Raw genomic sequence first — 15962 nt, 5'->3', positions numbered from 1 at the left:
TTCAGGAGTTGTGGGCCAGATACAATGCTGAGTTTCTTGTACTAACGGTTCCACTTAAACTTAAAGACTTTGATGAAAGGTGGATAACTTGATCATACTTTTTTTCTTTTGCGAAAACCTGTTCATACGAATACTATGTATCAGGACCTCATTTTAAATGATCATGCAAGTCACATGAAACTGTGGCCGTGCGTTTACTACTCCGAAATAAACATAAGGACGTGCACTAGTTGTCTCATTCAGACCCACCAAAAATATTTTGGTATGATTTCTGGTGATGCGTTTCAGCTTCCATTTTTTTTTTTAAAAAAAAAAGCTTGACGGTGTCATAGAGAAATTGGTGTTTTTAATGCCCTTTTTTTTCTCTGGGGCTGTATTTTGACAATATTGATAAAATTTCCACGGGCTCTCTTTGTTTTCGTCAAGAGAGAAGATAAGATTCTTCACAATGTAAATTGGAACCTATTGTGTTTTTACTCTTCTGGATTTATCTTGTTTACTTTTCTGATCTTAATTTTTTGGTTTCTTCAGCCAGTTAAAAATCTATAAGCTGGTGCACATTACTCATCAATAATGACCTTTCACTTTCCATCCTATAGATGTTTGTGTAGGTGTTATCTTCAAACTTCCATTTGTGCACCCTGGAAGGAAATTTTACTGGCATTTTCAGAAGTAGAACTAGTGCTATTATTGAACATGTCACTTCGAATGAAGTTACATGTAATTAAAGAGATGTTACCTGAATTTGATCTAAGTTGACAAGCCTAAGAGGATTTTGTCCGTTTCGCATGGTGTGGACAGCAGAATGGATCCACAGAGATAAAATACTTCTATTAGTTTTCTTTTCTTGCATTTTTTATACTGCTGTTTTATTACTTGCAGGAGAACAAAACGATGTAAGTGTCCAAGGCTGTCAATAAGATTTGAACGGCAGAAGTCAGGTGATAATGTCATTACAGTCATTTAAAAATCTGCCTCACTGTTTTACCCCGTTATATGTATTGTAATAAATATGCACTTAGGATGCATTATAAATGATACACATTCAAGAAGAATCCACAGACTGTAAATTATACTCGTTCAGGTACATTATACCGCAATTTTTCTCAACATGCTGGTCCAAATATCTAGGGCAAGTGAACTTGGATCCTGTAACTTTTTGTAAGAGCATCTGATCTAGTTCTGAAAGGTAATTTCTTATTAGTATGAAGTTGTATTACTTATACCCAGCATCCACATGTCATAGCCACAGTTTTGTTTTATGCAGAAATGTGCAACAAAATACATGTCTGTTGGCATCAAGGAAAGTTGCCTTGTCATAGTCTGAACACTGAAAACAACCTTCTCGTACAGTGATCAAACCCATTAAGCGATCACTATGATGAAGTTTTAGAGACCATCTTCAGCGCAGATATAACTTCTATATACAAAATGTAACAATTGTTTAATGGTCCTGGATGCTAGTTGGCACCACATTTTCAGCAGAAGCATACACATGATTACAAGAACATCAATCAGCAGCATGAACTACAATTAACTGCATGACAATCTGCCAAGAAAATTATGCACATGTCAATCAGCAGCAGAAATCGTCTTGAAGTACCTTTCTAGCATTATATCCCTGGGCAAGTCGGTGGGATAACCCTTGTCAACTTCAAGTCCTTGCTCCTCTGCTATCTGCTCCACCAGCCATTGAACCTGATCGGTACCAACATGATCTGGATCCAACAAGCATGCAATCTCCGTGCAATTATCCCCATGGAAAAGGGCAAGTGCTTGCACTGTCGGGAAACCTCCACTCCGTCCGGTCACCCTTCGGGTAATCCTCCTCACGGTTGGGATATCTTTACACAGTATTGGTACATTATAGCTCTCAATAAAAGGTTTAGCTCCGACCATTGTGGCACCTCTTTCACGAGAAACATGAATTGGGCCCACATCTGGCTTCATTGGAAGAGTATCAGGGAGCACCTGACCTGCCCATTGGATGCCCTTGTGATTTGGCCTGTAGTAGCCGAGCTCACGTCGTACTGCACTAACACTCTTGCCACTGGGGTGTGCTGCCGCATACAGGAACACTGGGACTGCATAGAGAATATGGAAGGAAGAGAATTAAAATGTTTATATAGCATAGCACTTTATGTGCAAGATATAGAAAATCTTGTGGTAGTTAACAGACCTTGCAAGCCATTGCCAATGTCAGAGGCCACCAGCTTAGCCAGCTGAGCAGCATCCTCCATTGTGGCTGCTTGACTCAAGGGGTGGAATGATAAGTCATCAACGACACCAATCCTTGGATGAGTTCCGCAGTGCACTTCAAGATTTATGGCTGAAAATGCAGTCTCAATCATTGCCAACAATACTTTCCTGATTGGGCTAAATACAGCTTCACCAGTTGAGCTGCCGCTGATGATATAGGAGACGAGCGTGTAGCGGACACGGTTGTAGTACTCATCCTCGAACTTGCTGAGTAAAACCACCTCAGGGTCTTTCTGTCCTATGCGACTGATTGCATCAACAACCATGGCATTTTGGCTTTCAGAGATGTAGAGCTTGCAGCAGATAACCTTTGAGTGCATCATGCTGAGCTTTGTCTTTACCTTTGCCTTTGGAGCAGATGGACAAAAGATAGGAATTCAGGTGGTGACAAATCGTATTTTGCAAGTTTTTTCCTCTGAAATACCTTACATAATCGGTCTAGAGACATCAGAAATCAGTTAGTTTTAGCTGATTTCTCGTGGAGCCCCAAAAATAGCAGGTCTTGTGGTTCTTTCGCATTTTGTTTAATGTGCAAATACTGTGTTCACAGTCCAGTATAAGTTAGAATTTGCTCCTTATTTGGAGACTTGGAGTACTTATGGTGCCTGAGCCGGATGATTTGTAGAACTGGGGTCGGAGGTGATTTCGTGCTATTAGTAGTATCAAGAAGGAAATCCCTATGAGAATATCAGCAAATTTCATTTTGATGTACTACCATCATAGGAATAGAAAGTTCAATAACTAGGTTTTCCGCGTCCTGCCTGTTGTACCTTCTGCCTGATTTCTTAATCTTGGTTCAAATCGTCAGGAGCTGCAGGGACTGGGTATCAGATCATACCTGGTTGGTGAGCTTGCTCTCCATGCCTGTTCAGCAGCTTCAGCTCCCTTCCTCTTCCTTCCTTCCTCTGCGTGCGTGCGTTTCTCTCGCCTGTGGGTGTGGGGAATGGAGTGGTAAGAGCAAACCCTTCTTATGGTTGTATGTATCAAAAGAAAGAAAAAAGTTGCTTGCAAGAAACCTTTTTGTTCTCGTCTTGTTCGCCGAGTAAGTCCCAACCATGAAAGGTTGCAGCATGTGCTCTGCAGCCTTTATGACTCAGCAGTCCCCTACATAGTTATCTTTGGTTCCACAGCAGCATGCCACCGGCCTACGGAAACATTATTCTTAAGCACATAGTAATACGTTATTTGCCTCCTAAACCACGCCGCCCATTGAATCACCTAGTTCATTATTCATAAATCCTGTCTCGTGCTACTCTTTGGTTGGACCTTATTTATTGTTTTGGGATAATGAAATCTTGTCCCTTACCCCCTTCTAGTTCTAGTGGCCAGTGTAATGTCATTGTCCACCTTGAAGCGCACGGTTTCAACGAAAACCGTCATCTATCTATTTTGCCAAAATTAAATGTCTTGTGAGGATCCACGTTGTGACGTTTATGTCGACTCATCACTGCTTTTATGCATTAGCAATTAATTCCCTGAAGACGTGTAACTGAAACTAGTTGGGTCTGAATGTGCTTGCCTGACCATCCTGCATTATCTTGAGATTGGGAGTGATTGGACCATCTATTGTTGAACAGCTTCACTGATGGTCGATTTGCTTGTCTCTTGCAGGTTGCATTTTGTCTATCAATTTGGTAACCCAAGATATTTCCTCCGGGGGCTTGTGATGGGGAACCGAACAAAATTGTGACCAGTATCGATGGTGAACGGAACAATGGCATATCAATGGAATGGGTACACTGCGCACGCACTGTTATCCGTTCCGTGCCCTCTGGATAGGGCCAACAGTTCAGCTAGTGGCTGTGCGAGTGTACGTGGCGATCACGTGAATGTTAGGAAAGCATCTGTGATCTGAAATGAGTAGTCGTTTTCCTCGTTGATGTGCACTATAGTCATCTGCACTGCCACTGCAGCACGAGGCGCTAGAGCTTTTTCGGTTTTTTTTCTTTTTTTTGTGTGCGGTGACTTGAGCTTGTTGACGGTGATTGGATTCCGGTAGCTTGAAATCAGTTATGTGGACTGAGCTACTTAAATTCGGTCAGATTGCTATAGTACATAAATAAAACGATTGAGCATGTCACTTCAATTCAAATCACTTTTAGCCATCTTATAGGTTCAGTCACTTATATTTATATATAGTCTAATTTTAGTGTGTAGGTTCATTTCATTTAGTTTGTATCTAATCTACTTCAAAAGCATCTATAACATCTTACATTAGTGCACGAAGGAAGTATAAAAGGTTGATGCAGGGGATACCACTTACATTGGAAACTCAAAAAAGAGAGAAAATAACATCCAAACAAAGGACAGTGATTACTACGCGCATTTGACAAAATGAAAATAAAACTGGTTGTCCGAAGCATGAGTTCTTCATACTGCCCCCATCAACTAGCAAACAAAGGTGTCAGGTCAGGCTCCAACCGTTATGGCAGCACCAAAATGGCTGCGGGCCTGCTATGATGTATAACTAAGATCATTTCCATCGACGCATCCTAAATAGGCGACACCTGCTCCCTCATTTGGAGAGAGGTTGCACACACCAACGATCCCGACAAGAAACCCTTAAAAAACAAAACAAATTTTCATTGCGATAGAAATATTGCATATGATTCATTTTGAGATAAAAAAATATGCATAGGCTTTATTTTGAGATAGAAATATTGCATAGTCTTCATTTTACATAGTTGCAAATGTGAAATATCAATGAAACATATACTAGAGACTGGTGATGGTCTTTATCTTCTTCGCTGCGAAGAAAGAACACCCGCTCACAAAAACTAGAGGGTTATGGTTCGCACCTTCATCGTTGCAGATGATATACAAACCTACCCTAGTGACTTCAACTGGCAATCGCTGCAAAGAAAGAACATCCGGAAACCTAAACTACACCCTTATGCTCATCGCGATTGTCCTAATTGTTGTTGTCGCTGTGGTAGTACCTATGATAGGATGTGTCTTCAAACATCTTCACCCTGAGCTCGCCGTCGTCTTCCCACTTGAAGTTCACTAAGCAGTCGACCTCAAGGTCGTGGGCACGGACAAACTTCTCCCAGCCAGTGTGGAGGAATATGCGGCCTTCCACGTCAAACAACGCCTCGACAGAAGCCACTGCTAGCTTCGCGCAAGTGCATGCTAGCTGGCTCCCGACCGGCGAGATCATGCGTAAACTTCTTCGGGAGCCTTTTTGAACCCAAAGGGTCCTCCTTGATGAGGACGACAGACTTGAAGAACTCATGGAAGCGTTTAGGGGATGGGGATCTTGCACCCGGCCTCTGCCTCGGCAGCCACAAGCCCACAACCCGTAGAACCGGCCATGGAGTGCTTGGGGAGATGGCTAATGAGGAGGATGGAAGGAAAGATGTGCCATAAAAGGCAGTTGTGCAATACGTGCAATACGAATTTGACTTCCATGTGTTTGAACAATGGGGGCGGGAGATTTTGTGTGGTGGTTAGGGTTAGAGATTTCACGCAGGAGAGGGAAATTACAGATTTAAGAGAGAATTAGGAACTTTGCTCCTCTCCTTTCACCATTGTGGTAGGCTGGTAGCTCAGGAAAAACGCTCATATAAGAGTGGCTGCAGTGGATAAATTCAATGAGTTGTGCTTTGTTTATAGTGACTCTTTTGATCCTTCCCGAAATTAAGGTACCGCTCTTCGTTAAAGCCAAGCAAGACTAAATCTGAGGTTTGCAACTTGACAATTGGATCTTCCGGTACAGTAGTCTGTGAATATCATGTCTCATCCTAACTTACGTGTCTAGAACAATTCTGGCAACCAAATTCAGATAGCAAGTCAGTCGATCAATAAATCATCTGTTCAGCAAGTTTGAATTCATTGGTTTCTGCTTTCTTTTGGGGAACATTAAATTTTGGATTCCGTTGCACAAAGCAATTTGGAGAAAAAAAAACCTCATACAATGAAATCCCGCAGATTCAATGTTTATGATGGATGCATATGAAGGAATAAAATTAGCAAGACACCAATCAATGGACTGGTATAAAACAGAGCATTTGCAGTGTCCACAAACATCAAGTTACACTGCCTTAAGATTATTCATGGTGGCTGAGTAGTGCAGCTCATCAAAACTTTGCCCACCTTAAAATATGCATCTCAGTTGCCACTGTTTATCCTCAACGACATACTTAAAGCAGAAAACAACATACAGTTGCGGTGTGAAATTAAACCCTGATGATGTAGGTCAATGCGCTGGTGCTGGTGCCACCTGCAATAGAATAAGATGAGTTTGGCAAAATTCGAATTGATACACAAAATGGCAGGCATGTCATTACTGTCAAAAAAAAGCATCACATTTTTTTATATCAAAGGTGGCTAATTTTTTATCTCAACTCTGTGCTTTCCCCACCTAATAAAATAAGCATCACCTTTTTGTACCAATTCAGATTGATAAGGAATAAGGGTATAAACTATCAATAGCTAGCAATTGGGTATGTGGAATGCATGCATTTGTAATATCACATCAAATATATTTAACTAAGTTGTGGAAGTAGAAAGTATACATACAGTACCATCAACATGGTAAGTAACAGGCATTGATACAAAAACGCATACAGCATATAGGCAAAGGAAAGTATGAGAGTTACTGAGAGGGGAGCAAGCGCAATTATTTAAAACTTGTGCAGAATTTAAAAGGGTCCAACTTAATTCAGGAGCCGTTGTACAAAAAATAGATGAACGGCTCATATTGATTGGTTCCAAACAACTCACCCTCAGGTTTACATTTCTATTTGAATATTCAGCAGCACTTATCTCGCATGTATCAAACAATTATCACTGGATTTTCATATGAATGATGGTATGTTTCCTATAGCCTGAAATAGGTACACGATGCTTAGTATCAAAAGCCTTTGATACGTTCAAAGCAGCATGACCATGCATGCTAATAAATTAAGGCAGGTAGTTAACATCTGCCAACCATGCTACTGACTTTGTGAATTACAATGCATCTGGCATTTACTATTTAGCCCTTGAGAATATAACACGCCACGTGATTGCATTCTACCATGTATGGCCAACTACCAAAATAATTCTTAAAATTTTCTTGTGCTGTGAAGAACTATGAACAAAAAGATTGTACATGGTTTAGTAGAAATAAATACCTCAGTTTTGACTTCCTTCTTCCCACCACCAAATGCCTTCAGTCCACCATAGACGATGCCCCCCCACATTGCAAGACTGGCAAGCACAAACTGCACAAGGAACAACATAATAAATAAGAATTTTACTATGAATTATTCATGAACAAACATGAAGAACAACGCAAAGCAAGCTATTGAAAGTTCCATGTTAGCAACTATCAGAACAGACTAATTGAAAGTCGTGTATTATGTACATTCAAGACTTTTCAAACGAAGTGCATCCAGAAAGAGATTGCATGGCAGAGAAACATAAATGCAAAGCAGACACTGCAAATAAGAGCACTGATTCAACAGCATGGTAAATGATTATATGCACAGAGAAATATACCTCCTCAAAAGGTAAATAGATGAGAAAAGGTGATGGAAAATGAGCGGTCTATTGAATTGCACAAAAAAGTCAAATTATACAGCAAGGACGACAAATGACAACAAAGGTTTTGGTCAGCTTTTGGTTAAAGGGTAACTAAAAGGCCTAACCTGTAGATCTTTGATTACTAACAAGATGCAGGTTAGATTAAATAATGACATTCCAACCTACTGTACACTCAGGAAGATACTTTTAAAGTGATATAGAGATTTTTTGAATTTTGTGATGAATAACATAAATCTCCAGAATGTAGTCAGATAGTGCATATGAGCATTTCACCGTTGTGTTTTAGACTACTCCTTGCATGGTGTTTTCCTGTAACAAATCACAGCAACATCTAATACTTGATCCCAGTGGACAAGTGCGAGAGCTGCAAGCGAACTTGTTCGGTGACCACAAGAGATAAGACATCTACCTGCCTAACCTAAAAGTTCTTGGTACCCACAACCAGCGATTGCAGTTTCTGTACAGCAGATCTTGACTGTTAGTTTCTCTTAAGCCAACCAATAAATGTCATGACAACTTTGGCTCTAGTGATTCCTCAGAACAGTGATATATTACACTACAGGCGTGGATAAGTACTCAAGAAAAAGAAACACATGAACTACCTACAAAGTTATGGTACCAAAGAGAACTATTAATTAATAATCTATTGTATGTTAAAATGATAGATAAAATAGACCCCTCTTTCCTCTCTGGAGTTTGATTTTATGCTCTTATTGAATTGCATACATCATATGACATTAAAAGAACGTAAGAGATAGTCTTTGCATGAACTGAAACATACGAGCAAAGCCTAATTTAACAGCCGTGCGACTATGCTATCCCAAGAAAATAATGCATACTAATAAAATGCATCCCTACACTTGCTATATGCCAAGGGCTAATGAAGTAGGAAGCCGTCCTAAAATGAACATATAGAACTCAATACTGTTTACTGCAATGTGGATGAAAAGAATCTGAAGGGAAAACTCACGTGCTCTTCCTTCCAGTTCCCCGGGTTCATGGGCTCTTGCCACATGTTGACCTTGGTGGAGCCGTGGTGATCTGTTAAAGCACACAAGACGAATCAGTCAGAAAAGTAAGACATCAAGCACAACGGCACGCGGCCAAAACTAAGTAGGGAAATGGGCTCTGATTTCTGGGGTCAGCGCGCACCGGGATATCCTTGGTAACTATGGAGACATCGACCCTAGGCTACCTATATCCCACTCAAGGAAAACCAATTGTACAACCGAATCGCGGTCAACAACCGGCTCGATCAACGAACTAATCAGCGGATCCAAACAATCGGCGTGTACGATTCTCAGATCTGGGAAGGGGAGGAGAAGGCGCGAGCGCGTATTCAGGCATACCTGCGGCGCCAGCGAGACCGCGCCTGGAGATGAGGCGGGCGAGTGGGGAGGAAGACGAGGAGGAGGACGCCGCCGCCGCGAGCAGACGAGATGCCATGGCTTCGATTCGTTTGGATTCACCAACTTCGGCGCTGGGTGGAGACTGGAGAGGGCTATTCTGACGCCTTCTAGTTCTAGGGTCCCGGATTTTACGTGGGCTGAGCTGGGCTGGGCTGGGCTGGGCCAAGGGTCTCCAAAGGGTCCGTGGACCGAGGAAAAAAATGCTTTGGAGCTCAACTGACTTTTGTTTTTTAGTTATTGAAAAAAAAAATTAGTACTCCCTCCCTCTAAGTTCTTAGTTGTTTCCACTTTAGACATGGATATATCTCTAACTAAAATGCATCCAGATACAAAGTAGAACATCTATACGATGGCGATGGCTCAATGGACCTATAGGATGATGATTGGAGAAGTTGCGGTGGTGCAATGATTGTGACTTTTGTGTGTTATACCAAGGTCCAATGGGTGGGGGATTTGGTGTGTGGCACTCTGGGCGAAAGTCCTACACGACTTTTGTCGGTGCCCACGGCGGCGCCACCTTGGGGCGTCGTCAAGGAGTCTATCTCCCTCACCATTGGGATGTTGCCCCCGTTGAAAATCAAGATCTGGCAAGCTAGATTGGTGATAGCGGCATCCTCGGCATCGCTTCATTGCTGGAAGCATCGCTCTAGGTGATAGATGAGGCCTTTGACGGGATTAGCCAAGTCTACCACTCACTTGCTAACTCACTAGGCGGAAAGGGTGGGAGGGGCCAGGTAGGGAATCTTCAAGGAGCGCTTCCTTCTTTGGAGGTGACCATCTTTGGCCGAGACGCGGCTATGAGGCTCTTGCAGGGCAAGGCAAGTCCTATTTTTTCACGGTTGTATCTAGAGTGGTGGCAAACCTTTAAGTTAGTGTTGTTGCATGGAGTTTGTTGCGACAACTGAGTCGCGTATGATGTTGGGCCGTCGGCCTCCTCTTCTATGTGTTTGATATGTTTTCCAGGACATATCCTTGAAAATCTATAAAGTTTCACATCGGTATGATGTGCCGTCCAGGACAAATTTGAACTCGTGATTTTTCCTAGACTTTTGGGCGCAAATTGTAACTTCGAAAGGTAATATCCAAATTTGTGGGTCTAGGTACACCCCAACTAATCTAAAAGATGGGGTACACCCAAACTAATCTAAAAGAAGGGGTACACCCCAGCTCATTCATTTGAAATGCGTATGAGGGTAACATCAGGTTGCAACGCAATGGTCCTATCATGCAATGTATGCTTGTATCTTGGAACCAGATTGCAGCTTACATAACATGCATGTTTATGTATATATCAACAGAGAGAACCGTCACATTAACATGATAACTTAGACAGCATCCAACTGCTACCGATTTTACCACAAATATAAGAACACAAAATACCAACTGGCATCACTGTAATTCTTTACCGCAAAATAATAATAACTGTAATCCAACCCAAAACCAGTTTGGCAAACCACCTAGAACCTAGAAAAATACATCGGATCAAGGTTAGAATGGCATAGCATAATTGTAGATCATTACCTTTTGCAAACCCGATATCATTACAAAATTGCAAGTACTAAACAAAACAACCCTTAAAAACGTCAAGCGAAACTGTTCTTGGATACTGTTGATAATATTGCTAGCCATCCACAATATAAACAAAAACACCTGACACTAAGACGTGCCACAATGTAAATTTTTAACACACTTTTTTTGGCACTAGTCAGAAACGTCTACACGGCCATTTTACCGGAATGGATACATAGAACCAGGCAGCTGAACTTTCAGCTCCTTCACACCCAGTCATTGATGCTTCTACCATAGAGACCAAACCATCATATTTTAGAGTAATGCATATTCTATTGTCAGAACAGCAAATCATTTATGCATAACAACATAATTATTTAGCTGACATTCTATGCACTGAGATGGCAAAAGTCATGGTGTAGCCAAATTTGGGTCCAAAAGATTACATCCATCACAAGGAACTTTATTCAAAGAGGAACACAATATCTCTAGCTCATCAAGTTCCTTAACACTGTGGAGAATATATGTTACACTGGCCAGGAAGGGACAGCTAAAACACCAAAGCAGTGACGTCACCTGCAGGTGGAGAAGTTATCATTCCGGCTTGAAATCAACTTTTTGGATCTGGAGATACACGTAATATATCCAAGGGAGAACTACATCCCTATATCTTCTATCTCTAAATAGTTGGTCCCATTTTCGGGGTTTCTCGTGCAGCCACGTCACCCCTATTCCCCTCCTGTGTTGGGCTGCCATTCCTCCTCGCATCTCGCTGGTTCCTTCCCGTACGGGCCACTTCGTCATATGTGGGCTGGTCGAGATATGCCATCGTGGGCTCGCGGAGTCATGTCGCGATTCAATGGGCGTTCCTTCAGAAAAAAAGCGGTCGCCGTTTCTATTCCGCTTCAGGCTCGCGGATTATTCTTCTGGAAAGAAAGAACTGATGCGATTCCTATTACTCCGCCCGTCCGCCGCCGTGACGTACCACCTCCTCGCCACAAATGCTCCTTCCACGATCTAACGCTTCCTCCCCCAAATGCTCATGAAGTCGCTCGAATTGAAACTGCTCCATTGAGTTGAACCACCGCCACTCGAGGTTAAATACACTAGCGCTGCCATTGGCAGCAAGCACACCAGCCTGCTCCCGTCGCCACCTCTGCCACCGGTCTCCAGGCTGGTAGTTGGTCACTCCAGTTTTGAATGCCCTCTTTTCTTTTTTCTTCAATCCCCAACATTGATTCCTCTATCTGAAAGGTTTTCCCTCTGGCTTCAAAGATGCTCGACGTTTTGCCCCTCCACCCGATTGGATTGAGTTTGCGTGGATTTATTTGACTATGTATGCTGGCCTTTGAATCTAGGAGGAGGAGGAGCTTTCATCTCGTGTACTGTCTACAGACACTGGGATTCGGACAGCAGCACCTGTTTGCATAGTTGAATTGGTACATAAGCTTCATCTCTTACTCTTAATTTTATATTTTACATTGGATTAGCTCATATCAATCACCTACTGCAGCATAAATCTCCAAATAGCTGGTCACTTTGCATAGTGTCCCCTCCTCATCTCACGCACTTTCTAAACAACAGGTGAGAGCCTTTTAGTTGTTTGATGAAATGCCAATAAGTGTTGACAACTTCATAAGTAGTTAATTTTCGCCAAAACTTCTAAATATTATACTTACTCTGCCATTCATGTGGTTGATGAAATCCCAATATTGCTGAAAGCTCCATCGGTATTTCATTTCGCCACTTTGTTAATTGCATCAGTTCATCCCATCTGCAGGTCTGTTCTTTCGGTTGCATGTATTTGTTACCGTGGAATATCCCTTGAACTATTTAGTTACATTAGAAATCACTTTACGGGAATATTCGTTTACGGGATGTTCTGTAGGTCACCTCTCCCTCTCTCTCTCACTAGGGTTTGCTGATGGGATTGACTTGATGCTCAACCTAATTTATGAAGTTACACTTGCTGTGTCGATTTGTTTCTTTTTGAGACAAATGCAGTTAGACAGTGCTGCACTATTTGACAGTTTTTCTTATAGTTTGCCAATCCTGTTAATATTTTGATCCAAAGTTTCCGTCATTCTCATATCAAACTGTGTCTATTGTACCTCATTTACACAGGAAGTTAGTAGAATATGCACCCTTCAAACCAGAGGTTTGTGATTTTTACGCCAGGCAGGCCTCTTTATGTTTAATGCTTGAGTCCTCATTTTTCAGTTCTACGAGCTTTTCAGTCCTAACTTTGTTTTTTATTCTCTGAGATTTTTCAGTTCTAAGCCCAAAGATAGTTTTACACGTCATTAAACAATCCTTCCAAGTTTTGGGTTCTGAATTCCTCATGTAGTGCATTTTACACTCCCTTACCACTAATGCCACCTTACTCATACATATCTTCTTACATTTTGGTATATATGCTTCCCATGTGTCCATATTTAACAAATGCCATTTTCAATCTATAACTAATTATCATAGTAATTTATAAAAAGTATTACCATGTTGCTTATTGGTCTTAGAACATGGAGGGAAGAGTCCCAGGAGCAAGCAAACATGCGTCTGTTGCATTATAACAAACCAAGATTGCAGAATGTAACCAAGTGGACAGAAAAGGAAGTCTCAGAGCGAGCATTCAAGGAGACTAGACATTGAAGTAATCTATTGGTGAGGCGCTTTTTATTGGCGTGTATTTCTACATGTTTCCTACATATCAAGTTCATACTTATAATAAAATTCAGTACCAATATTGTTTACTTCATTAGCGTCAAGTCGTTGTTTATTCCGGTGGGTCGCTGAGCCGCATCTGACAGAAACAACACTATGCCACTCTCTCTAAAGGTACCAATTCTTGGTGTTTGAGGATTATTTGGTTGTTCATTTTTTAAACATTGTGTTTTTACCTATTGAAATAAAGTTACAGCAAATAATACGAAGGATATAAATAATATTTGCTATTATTTGTTTACTCAAACCTTTGTGCCCAACATATTAGAATGTCAGGAACCTCCTCCATGTCAAGGATCGATCAGGTTAATTGCAGGAAAAAAAACAGACACTTAAATAAAACAAGTAATAAGCTAATCAATACAAAATCATTGCTCACAAATTGCCTCACTTTTTATTTTATTTTTGAGAAACCGTCTACTTTAGAGGTACTGTTTCTAACTCCTTAAAAATTAACTAACCACACCATCCCTCTATATAACAGGAACAATGCAATTTCATTAAGGAGTTATAACTTTCATTAAGGAGCATTACTTTCAAGCTACATGTCGTCTATCATACGGGAGCAACAACCAGGTACTACTAACTCAACCATGCATTTCTATTTCTATTTCATGACCACTGTCTTCATGTACATTGATCTCTATCTAGCATGCCATCAAAGCACGCCTCATCTGTACTTCCACCTTCTTCAACTCATCGACAATAGAGGCGAGCAAGAGGGGAGAAAATAAGGACCTTCACGTGCGTACATCTCAACATACTTGGATCTAATCATCCATTCTTCACAATTGAATATGTCAAACATGGAAAATGAACATGTCACGACTATCCTTTCTGATGATAAGACCTACAAGACGTTGAATAACTATTATTGTAGTCATCGAGTGCTTAGATCATGTAGTGAATGGTTTATTAACTTTCAAATCATGGAATGCCCTTTCTACATAATGTTTACAAATAGCTTTATGTATTCTTCTCCTACAAAGATAATGTAATAGATGATTTATTGACTTTTAAATCATGAAATACCCTGTTTGACATTGATGTTTCCAGACACCTCTATGAATTCTTATCCTATCCACCTCCTAAAAAATTCCCGCCGCAACGCGCGGGGTATCATCTAGTATACATAAAAAAGAAGTAGAGCACAAATAATGGAAATAAAATTGTATTCTCAAACTACAACTTACCTAGTACATGTTGATTCTGAAGATTGACTTCAAATTGAAAGGCTTGCAAAAAGGAGTTCAAGCTCCTCATCCTGGGACGTTGTCCTCTGCAAAGCAAAAGGTAAATGGGTCAAGAGAACTGAGCACAGTAAAATGCAAGCACATCTAAATGTTTAAAGTGATTTTTTCACATAAAGTCAATGATAAGTTTTAAGAGATAGCGAGATACCGTGCAAAATAACAGATACAACCCGCCCTACAGACCATCAAGTCCCCCAAGTGGACCGATCACTCGAGCTAGAGCCAAAGCTCTCCAACATGAAGTGAACTCGCTCCTTTCTACTTGTGATTTCAACACACCTTTGGATAATATACTACTTCATTCAGATATGCTATGTGTGATCAGGTACCAACCACAAAAATTTCACCCATTGGGCCAAGGCAGCAAGACCAACGGAAGGAAAAGGTGAGCTGGAAGCTCCAGGGTCACCAGGGACGGTACAACCTACTGCCGATCAAGCCTCGCATGGAAAAGCTACAAGATCGGTACTACCAGTGCCCCAACACCGGTACTACCGCTCGCCCTCCAGGACTGGTACTACTGACCCACTACCGGCTTACTACCAGACGGGGCCCCGGAGCTCTCTGTCACCCGCCAAACAAAGACTGGTACTGGACCAGGTACTACCGCCACCTGGGCTGGCACTACCGCCAGTGACGTAGCTTTTGGGCTTTGACCCATGTAACCTTATCCATAAGGTACCCCTTCGCCCCTAGTAGTATAAATAACCCCTTGTGGCTCAGATATGAGATTAGACTGAAATTGAGATCAGACTTGAGCATGTGCTCTCTTCCTCCTATGTGGAGTAGATCCCTAGTGGATACCAAGGCCTCTTATTAGATCCAAATCTATTGAGTTGTACAAAACCTGCTTTGATCTTTCCCTTGTAAGGAAGTGCTTGGTCTCTCCCTTGAATGGATTCTACCTGGTTGCTACTCTCTCCTTGCAACTGATTATATCAAGTCCTTAGCCAAACTAATCTCTCGCGTGGGACTCTACCTAACGTTGTCTCCCTCGTGATTCTATTGGGTTGGTGGATTCGGGCCAACGAGAGCTAATCGGATTGTATCGTGTGCATGTGTTCGTCTTCCACCATGCGTACTTACAATCCGTGAAGATTGGGCCATCCTTTAGAGGTTGGACCTCATAAGTAACAGCCACAATGGAGCTCTGAAAATGGTGTCTTCTGGAAAAGCTTCTTCTTTGCCTAAGTCTGAGCTTAAACGAGTCTTCTTCAAAAAGAGCCTTACCTAACAAGAGTCTAGTATAATCTCTCAAGGAGATACAATCCAAAACGATCGC

At 41.5% G+C, this 15962-nt stretch overlaps 2 protein-coding genes and 1 long non-coding RNA gene across 3 annotated transcripts; all 3 read right to left on the bottom strand.

The window, feature by feature from the left end:
• Positions 1–1401: 1401 nt before the first annotated feature.
• Positions 1402–3446, bottom strand: LOC124702752 (formimidoyltransferase-cyclodeaminase-like). Its single transcript, XM_047234910.1, has 4 exons — positions 3276–3446; positions 3098–3187; positions 2180–2606; positions 1402–2084 (listed from the first exon to the last, which is right to left on the bottom strand). The coding sequence occupies exons 2-4, from the start codon at positions 3119–3121 to the stop codon at positions 1573–1575; spliced, it is 963 nt and encodes a 320-aa protein (XP_047090866.1). The 5' UTR covers positions 3122–3187; positions 3276–3446; the 3' UTR covers positions 1402–1572.
• Positions 3447–6227: 2781 nt separating this feature from the next.
• On the bottom strand, positions 6228–9278 carry LOC124702750. Its single transcript, XM_047234909.1, has 4 exons — positions 9138–9278; positions 8759–8829; positions 7377–7466; positions 6228–6481 (listed from the first exon to the last, which is right to left on the bottom strand). The coding sequence occupies exons 1-4, from the start codon at positions 9232–9234 to the stop codon at positions 6458–6460; spliced, it is 282 nt and encodes a 93-aa protein (XP_047090865.1). The 5' UTR covers positions 9235–9278; the 3' UTR covers positions 6228–6457.
• Positions 9279–11017: 1739 nt separating this feature from the next.
• LOC124702751 lies at positions 11018–14271 on the bottom strand. The gene is made up of 2 exons (XR_007002644.1): positions 12215–14271; positions 11018–12125 (listed from the first exon to the last, which is right to left on the bottom strand). It is a non-coding gene; the product is annotated as an uncharacterized LOC124702751 (long non-coding RNA).
• Between the last annotated feature and the right edge of the window lie 1691 nt (positions 14272–15962).

The sequence above is a fragment of the Lolium rigidum genome, chromosome 3, assembly GCF_022539505.1.
Source record: "Lolium rigidum isolate FL_2022 chromosome 3, APGP_CSIRO_Lrig_0.1, whole genome shotgun sequence".
Taxonomy (NCBI): Eukaryota; Viridiplantae; Streptophyta; class Magnoliopsida; order Poales; family Poaceae; genus Lolium; species Lolium rigidum.
Note: the sequence above shows the minus strand (reverse complement) of the source record. Positions and strands in the feature narration are given on the sequence as shown.

Excerpts from the sequence above, each read along its gene's own strand:
- LOC124702750 (XM_047234909.1), bottom strand. The coding sequence starts at position 9,234 with ATGGCATCTCGTCTGCTCGCGGCGGCGGCGTCCTCCTCCTCGTCTTCC. Across the intron at positions 8,830-9,137 it reads CGGTCTCGCTGGCGCCGCAG|ATCACCACGGCTCCACCAAG; the intron begins GTATGCCTGAAT and ends GTGCTTTAACAG. Across the intron at positions 6,482-7,376 it reads AGAAGGAAGTCAAAACTGAG|GTGGCACCAGCACCAGCGCA; the intron begins GTATTTATTTCT and ends ATTCTATTGCAG.
- LOC124702752 (XM_047234910.1), bottom strand. The coding sequence starts at position 3,121 with ATGGAGAGCAAGCTCACCAACCAG. Across the intron at positions 2,607-3,097 it reads AGAGCAAGCTCACCAACCAG|GCAAAGGTAAAGACAAAGCT; the intron begins GTATGATCTGAT and ends TCTGCTCCAAAG. Across the intron at positions 2,085-2,179 it reads CATTGGCAATGGCTTGCAAG|TCCCAGTGTTCCTGTATGCG; the intron begins GTCTGTTAACTA and ends TTCTCTATGCAG.